We start from the raw sequence: 8,169 nt of genomic DNA, 5'->3' as shown, positions 1-8,169 counted from the left end.
TCATCTTCCAGTAATGTACACATTATGATAAATATGTAATCCTGAATGGGGATGCTTTGATTATTTATCATTGTATAATAAAATTACATCTTGCTGCTCATACTTCTGGACTTTGAGGTTCTGAGGTGAGCAGTGTTGATGCTTTTACCTCAGAAAAAGCTCTTGTTCCTTCTCCCACCATGAGATGCTGTGTTTTGAATAGTTTCAATAGAAAAATCTCCTTGAGGTTAAGACTAGATTTCCATTTTAATATATATATTTAAATAAAACATCCAGTTCTCATGGGAATATTTCCATGAACTCAAAGAATGCGCTCCACAGAGACTGAACCCTTTTGATTTTATGACTCCACTGTTCAGAAATTCCATCACTGCTGTCCTCTCAGAGCAAAGACCAGACCTGCGGACTTCACATCTTGTGCACTTGAAGTTTAAACAGATTCAGCTTTGACTTTCTTTGTCCCTTCGGTTGCCCTCTCACTGCACAATCACTGCACAATCAGTGAGAGGCTTGTTAGCGTTCATGCTGTAAGTGAGTCCTGTTGGACGTGGAGCAACAGTTCCATATTGTCAATCATAAATCCACATGCTCGAACCAAAAGGAGAGCACTTCACCTAATTGTACACCCACCAATCAAGCCACCGCATCGATCAGTCACCCATGTGTGATGATGTGATGACACCCCCAGACTGGGACTATGCAGCGACTACTTCACACAGTGGTGCTCTGACATCTTCTGTACCTCCACACCCAGAGACAAAAACACGTCACTGCCGTATGAAAGTATGATTATAATCCATCTACTGTCATTCCTCTGCCTGTAAAGGGTTTAGCTTCTAATAAATGCTGCGACGTGGCACCTACCCGCCACCAACGTCGCTCCTGTTTCCTTGTCATTATTATTTGTTCATTCAAGTCTGCGTAGTTTTGTCCAAGGCAGAATCACGTCTATCTTTTCAAACCGCTTTTATCGCCCGTGTAATTCAAATATCCCTTCAGTTTGCTTTATCTTGGCAAAAGAAAACATCGTCTAAAAAGTCAAATCGGTTGATATAAACGTGCCGTCAGGAGTCATGATGAGGCGTCTCCGGCTGTAATGTTTTACGGCTTTATTGGCATTAAGGTGGTTCCATACCAAGGGGGGGTAATCGAGTAAAGAAGTTACCACAAAGAGGGTTTGAGGATTTATAATTTGGGCACGTTAATGCTATCTTTTTTATTTATTGCATTATCTTTAATGTTAATGTAATAGAATAGCATTCCCTAGTGGTTCTTAGTGTATGGGAGGGGTAATACCTCTGAAGGGGCAACAGTTGTACTCCTCGGAGTAGTTGGTTCCGCTTTGGTCCCCACCTGCACCCAGCTCTCACTTGTGGCTCCAAGTAGCTGTTTGTATGCAACAGTGGCCACACCCTGGGCAACGGATTCGACTGGCCGGCAAGACCAAGTGGGGTGACGGGTCTCAAACCCTCGGTGAGTTAGGGCTTACCTACCTACGCATACGAAGACTGGACTCCGGCAGATTCTGCAGATGAAACCACCAGATTGGTTCAACGGAGAAGAAGGCAGTTACCGCAAGGCGCTGTGGAGTGCACAGGGCAAGATGAGGCATGAAAGGACATCTTGGTCATCCACTGCATTTGTTTCTGTCTCCAGTCGTCTTGCCGCTGGATCTAGATGGTCTCGGACGAGAGAGTGAGGTCTACAGTGCACAACTCTTCTTCACTTTTAACAAAGTTTTCATCGCGCAAGTCATCTATCATCCCAATCCCATCCCTTTTACCTCGACCCCAGGATGACTAGATGGTCCTTGTTGCATCGACAGACGAACATTGGTCCTTTGATAAAGTACTTAAAAAAAATTTAAGTAGTATTGTAGTGGCAAAAAAGATCTGTTAAAGCTGCAACACGGATAATTTAAGTGAAAAATGATTGATGACAATTTGTTTAGCTTGTGTTTGTGTGTCTGCTGGAAACCGAAGTGACAGCAGCAAATCATAACACTGTAGAGGAAGGATTCAGACATTTGAAATATTTAGTAGTTTACATGCTGATTTAAACAGTCGCTGCAGCACTGCATACATGCATTAGTTTGCATGCTGTCACACTGACTCCCAGCTGGATTTTTTGTTTACTTTTTCAAAGGAGTGATAGGCTGAGAGAGGAAGACAGAGTGACAGAAATGTGACTCAGTCCATCTCCTGTCAGACAGCAGGAAGAACAGAGCGACAGGGCTGCTGAAGAGGAGGAGGAAAACAACAGCAGGAGTAGCAGAGCGCTGCACATCGTGGGAAGTTTTCAGCTGTTGTCACCAGTCTGTCCGGAAGAAATCATAAAGGCCTGCAGTGATGCTTTGAATATTTCATCCTTTAACTACAAACGACACCAACACCAAATAGTTCCCAAAACATGATGTCCATTTTTAGAGCGTCTTCCTTCTGGGGGGTTCATTTTATTACACTTTTGAAATCATAAAAACCTTCACTCTAAGGTTGCTTTTACTCTTTTGTATAGAGAAGGTTGAGCAGATACAGTCTTACCCAGTAAATATGCAAGTGAGAGTGAGAGATGGCTCCATCCTGGAATCATTCGATGTTGTTGGTATTCAAATGAACTCGAATCTGCCCGTCTTGGTGCCAAGCTCAGAGTACAGTGGGTGGAGGGAGACAAACAAACATGTGGGAGGTTCATTCACTCAGGGCAGTGCCAAGGGATCTGTTTACCAGAGCTGCTTTATATCGTATGAAATGCTTCTCCCTCAGTTAATTAAGTCTCTGCAGCCATTTGAGGACCCGCACGTTGATAAATCTGCCGTCAGTGCAGTGACTTTATGCGTAACTTCCCACTGAGCTGACCTTCATTAAAGCACATCCAAATGCTACCAGAATAACCAGGCACACCTTCACACCCGACCGGTCGTTTTGATTTAATATTCCGCCTATTACCTTGGAGATGCCATGATTCATTAATGCTATGGGTCATGACCTCCTCCCTCAACTTTCTTTGCACATTTTTTCAACTTTTTATGTTTTATTCTTTGAATCCACGATGACGCCGACACTGAGTGACCATATCCTCATATATAAAACTACACAGAGGAATTGTAAATAATAAGTATATATAACCAGAATGTGATTTAAAATATTTTAAATATAGGCAGTTCCCATTTCCCCCACCCAATTTATTAAACGAATAGTGTCTGTTGTAACTATCCATGCATGAAGTCTGCTAAAATGCTATTGGTTTCTTTAAAAGTCTTAATTAGTTGGGTGAACTCGCATGTTTTATTTTTTTTTTAACAACTTCTCGAATCGTCTAAAATGATTAAAATAGGCATTGAAAATTCAATTAGCTTCTATATTTATATTTACGAGCATAGGTTTGTTGAGTCAACTCAGTTCCTCTGTTGTTTTACAGTGTGAGGATTCAAGAAACTTTATTTATTTGTCATGCCAGCTCACGTTCACATGCTGTGGCACGAAACAAGCACTCAGGTCCTGGTTTTTAAAGAAAAAGCCTAAAAAATAGTAAGTACAATAAACAAGTAAAAAGTACAATAAACAAATAATAAGTACAATAAGCAAAAAAACAGGAACAACAAAAACAAGAGCAGAATATAAGTAAAAATAAGCACCATAATTAATAAACATCTTAATGTATCTTTTTTATAACAAGGATTATTTTTTTTCTTTTTTTAAATCTGCACTAAAGCCAGAAATAAACTTTGAGAGCCTGTCTCTGTTTATATGTCAACTCTAAAATCCACATCTGACTCTAACCGGGCTCCGCTGTAAACCACTAGAGCCTCCTGTCCAGCAGGTGGCGCCGTAGACTTTAAACAGTCGTTTAAAAACAACCCGAGAAACTGCAGAATTAAAAATAGCGGAAGTTGAAGACAAGCCGGTGCATCAACAACTTCATGCCTGCAGCAACGTGAGCTGATGTGAGAGATGGAAGATACAGAGTTCGATGATATTTTAGATGACTGGTTTATCGAGTCTCTGAAAACGTGAGCAAACTTTTTACTGTTCGTTTAAGCCGCCATGTTTTTATGCTAGCTGCAAGCTAGCCTTTCAAAGCGAACCCCGCTTAGAAATTGCACAATTTTACTCACAAGCAAGCTTAGAATGATTAGAAATACAACAACAAATCATTTTTTGTATTAAGTTTAGTCATTATAAATTCGGCTTGCTCATATTACAGCAAGCAACAACAACGTCGCTTAAATGCCAGTTAGTTTAACTTCAGCCGCTACACCTCCAAAGTAAACTACGGTGCATTACTACTTAATAGCACTGATTACAAAATTAACTTTGTGAACTTAAGCATTATATTCAAGACGAACAAATTTACATAGTCAAAGGATTATAGAAGTTGAATCATATTCCACAATATAGACATGTGCAATGACCCTTGAGACGTAACATTTTAAATATCAAAATTTCTCTATGGAGTCTGGTTCTAAGGTTTAAATACTGGGGAGAAAAAAAAACACCTTAAAGCGTGTGAAAATAAACATCACGAATTAGTACCCAGTAATAGCCACACATTCAGAGAGCAATCAAGGAATGTTAAATGAGTTTTACTTAATGACTAAAGGCAAAGTAACCTCTAAATAGTTTCCATTCCCTTCTTAATCTGAGAGGAGCTTTAGGACACAACCTTGTAGCATCTTGACCTCTGTTGCTTTACTGCATGTTTTTGAATCTGTATTCGGCTGGGACTGGTATCCGTGGAGAAACTAACAGCTGTCTGGTTTATTCAGGTACAAAGATCTTCATGTGTATCAGCTGGAACATCCCACCCAGGTCATTGAGTGGACGTCAGGGAAGAGTAAGTGGATGTTTTTAGATGTAATATCATCATCAGTGACAACCTGTGACAGTGTAACACATAAACCCTCCTCCAGTCTTGTTATGATACACTGCCTGTTAGAAGACAGCTTGTATAGATGCTGCTGAAATGGTAAACCTTTGAAAAGGAGCAGGTTGGGGAGGAGGAGGGTGAGGTTTGTGGATGTGTAGCAGCGATGTGGTGAGCGCGGAGTGGGCAGAATGAATGAACGCTGCCTCGGTTATAAAGCACGCTAAGTGGGTGGGCTGGACTTAAGTAGTGAATGAATGGACAGATAAAGGGCCTTGTGACGCCCTGCTTGTCTGAACTGAAGCTCCATTTATGCTTCAAATGGTACCCCAGTTAACAAAACTTTTTTTCTTATTATACTGAATTCTTGTTTTTTTTTTTTGATGAATTTCCTTTATCGCTTACTATTGGGGGACCAAGGAGAGCTGGTGGACCGACTCCTGTATTTTCTTTGTAAATATAATGACTTGGGTCTGAGCAGCTAGCAGCCAGAGCTCGTCTTCCACCTAATTAGGGTCCGAGCACGAACAGTACAAGGACCCTGTTGGAACTGCTGTGATTCTTCTTCCTTCGTTGTTTTGAAACGCACTTTTTTGGGTTTTTTTTTTTACATTACTGATGTTTGAACTCCTTATGAGCCTGATGGTGGTTTGAGATCCTTTGGGAGGAACCTTCTGACTGTTTCTGATTCTCACCTTGTGACCAGAACAGATCAAGTCTTTGCTGTTTGTGGCCCTAAACTGTGGGATTCCTCCCCAGAGGATCTTATATTAGCAGTGTGATCAAACACACATGAAAGCTTATTTTTATCACAAGGCCTTCTTTTATAGTATTGTTTTATGTCTTAACCTGTTCTTAATGTGCTTTATTATTCCAGTCTGCTTGTTTTTATTCTGTGCATCTAGTTATTTTTCCTTCTTCAGTATCTGCTCGGTGCAGTGCTGTTGAACTTTATCACGATACAGCTCAGCCTCTGTGAGGTTAAAAAATAGCATTCACACAGCCACCAGCCACAGGAAAACAACTATGCTGTTGCTTTTTCTGATGGTAACATTAAGTCTCTTTGTGTTTGTGCTCTACGTTGTTTGTGATGGGAACATAAAAAGGTGCACATTTGTAAAACACAAGACAAAGACTCTGCAGTCGCCTCTCCAAAATAGCAGCTGAATCACTGGTCAGCAACCAGAAACACAATACAACACTATTGATTGTGTTGCAGACCTTGCATAAGAGGAGACAAACTCGTAGCTTTTTGGCATTGGACACCCACCGTTCCTCAGCATGACATCCAGATTTCCAGGCTTTTGTTTGTTGATCGAGCAGTTTGTTCTCATCAGTGTTTGTTGTGTTCGCAGCCGTCTGTGTCGCCGGCTACAGTCTGTCCAAAAATGAAATTCTGGAGCTTCGTTTGCCGCTGAAACTTTTTGCCGATGAAAATAAGGTAGAAACCGTCACAGTCGTCCAAAGTTAGTTTCATCTTTCATGAACAGGCAATCCAGATGTCTCTCTGAGCTTTTGTTGTCTGTGTTGTTGTGTTCAGGGTCTCTGCGCCGAACGGGATTTCAAAGTCGCCCACGGTGGTTTCAGCGACCGCCCCGTTCGCTGCCTCAAGCACATCCCAGGAACGAGGTGAGTTCTGACACGCGCCGGGGAGACGCTTCATTTGAATTACCTGCAGTTTCTCCTCTTTCCATTGATGTCTGAGCCTGTGATGTATTTTCTTGCAGAAAAAAACTTTACTTTCAAAGGTTTTTCTTTTGTAGGATTTACTTGAGTAAAATAAATAGACTAGACCAAGGAACAAAGACATGAAAGAAAGGAAACATGATGTAAAGGAAGAACATATATATAAACTAAACAGCAAATAAAGCACACAGCCCTGCAGAAGACGCTCAAAGTTATTTTTATGGCAAAGTGATGCAAGAGAGGAATGCTGGTGAAATACTGTTGATAAGTTAATGTACTTTTTATTTTACCGCTTAGCACACTCTTCATGTCGCTGCCTATTTCGAACAGCTGCAAATCAAAACTTTTGAGCTTTTAAAGTCATTCATTCAAACATGACATTGAAGAAGTGTGTTTGGTTCTGACATTGTCCCGTAATGAAGGACACGATCAAAGAGACATGAATGTTCTTGATTGAATATTCTCTGTAAAACCAGCAAACAAATCAACTTTGTAATCTGTGTTCTAGTCGTCCTCAAATGTATTCATACCTCCCATTAGAGAAGTAAATAAACAGATGAAAGAAGTTTAAAATTGACAAAAGTAATGATAACTAAAATTGTAATGAAAATCATGACGTTGCTTTTGAATTGTGGTTCAACAGAAATATATTTTAAAAAAACAAAAACAAAACTCAAGCATGATGGGATCCGTAAACTATCTAACTATCTTGTTGAACAACCCTTTGAGCCAGTCACTGCTATCCAGTGTTTTCTGTAACTCTCCATCAGACTTCTGCACCTGTTGACAGGTGTTTGGATTTCACTGCTCATCAGCAAAGTGCTCTAATTTATCTGGGACAGTTTTTTTTTTTTTTTTTTTTAATTATTCTTTCACCCACAATTCAAAAGCAATGTCTCATTTCACTAACTTATAATTTAGCAAATTTTTATTTATTATTACTTTTTAAGTAATAACTTTTTAGTTATTTGAGTGACTGTCGTGAATTTTGCCTTTTCTTTAATGTAAGGAAATGAATACACGACTGGATGTGGTACCCGCGATATAAAATGGATTTTGTGCTGTTTTCTGCGTCACCATCTGCTTACATATCGGTTCTAATGGCAACACCAGATATGATGCTGTAGCTGCACAGCTTATCGACAGCTTCTCATCAACACACAGCTCAGCCGGTTTGCAGATATTTTGTATTCCCTCAGTTGATTCATTTTATTTAACTTTGTTCCCACAGGTGTGTTGTGACCAACGATGGGCTGAGCTCCAACCTGCAGGTGTGGGACCTCGGAGGAGACGACTGCGGTGAGTTTGGTTTCCCTGGAGCCGTGTGATGTGACAGCAGGTTTCATTTATGTAATACTGTGGGAAGGCTCATTTACAGAGTACTTTAAAAAAAAAAAAAAAACTGGCATACCTCACACAGTTTCCAGTCATGCATTTAGTTTTATTTTCCATATCTGAGCCTTTTGCCACCAGGAAGGTAAACACAAGAATTATGTTACTCACCAGACCACATTTTAATAAATGAAGATAAGATAAGATAAGATAAGATATGCCTTTATTTATCTCACAAGGAGAAATTCACATCGTTGACAGCAGCTTTCAACAGATGTACACAGATAC

The 8,169-nt window shown here is 40.2% G+C and overlaps 1 protein-coding gene across 1 annotated transcript in view; it reads left to right on the top strand.

Moving 5' to 3' along the window:
- Positions 1 to 3,950: 3,950 nt before the first annotated feature.
- The window catches only part of wdr73 (WD repeat domain 73), a 16,018-nt gene continuing 11,799 nt past the window's right edge, over positions 3,951 to 8,169 (top strand). The window contains exons 1-5 of the mRNA XM_008293866.1: positions 3,951 to 4,009; positions 4,766 to 4,833; positions 6,219 to 6,304; positions 6,404 to 6,492; positions 7,781 to 7,848. Of these exons, the coding sequence (XP_008292088.1) occupies positions 3,951 to 4,009; positions 4,766 to 4,833; positions 6,219 to 6,304; positions 6,404 to 6,492; positions 7,781 to 7,848 (370 nt within the window). The remainder of the gene's footprint in view (positions 4,010 to 4,765; positions 4,834 to 6,218; positions 6,305 to 6,403; positions 6,493 to 7,780; positions 7,849 to 8,169) is intronic.

The sequence above is a fragment of the Stegastes partitus genome, unplaced genomic scaffold, assembly GCF_000690725.1.
Source record: "Stegastes partitus isolate 25-593 unplaced genomic scaffold, Stegastes_partitus-1.0.2 Scaffold917, whole genome shotgun sequence".
Taxonomy (NCBI): Eukaryota; Metazoa; Chordata; class Actinopteri; family Pomacentridae; genus Stegastes; species Stegastes partitus.
This window is presented reverse-complemented; position numbering and strand designations above follow the sequence as displayed.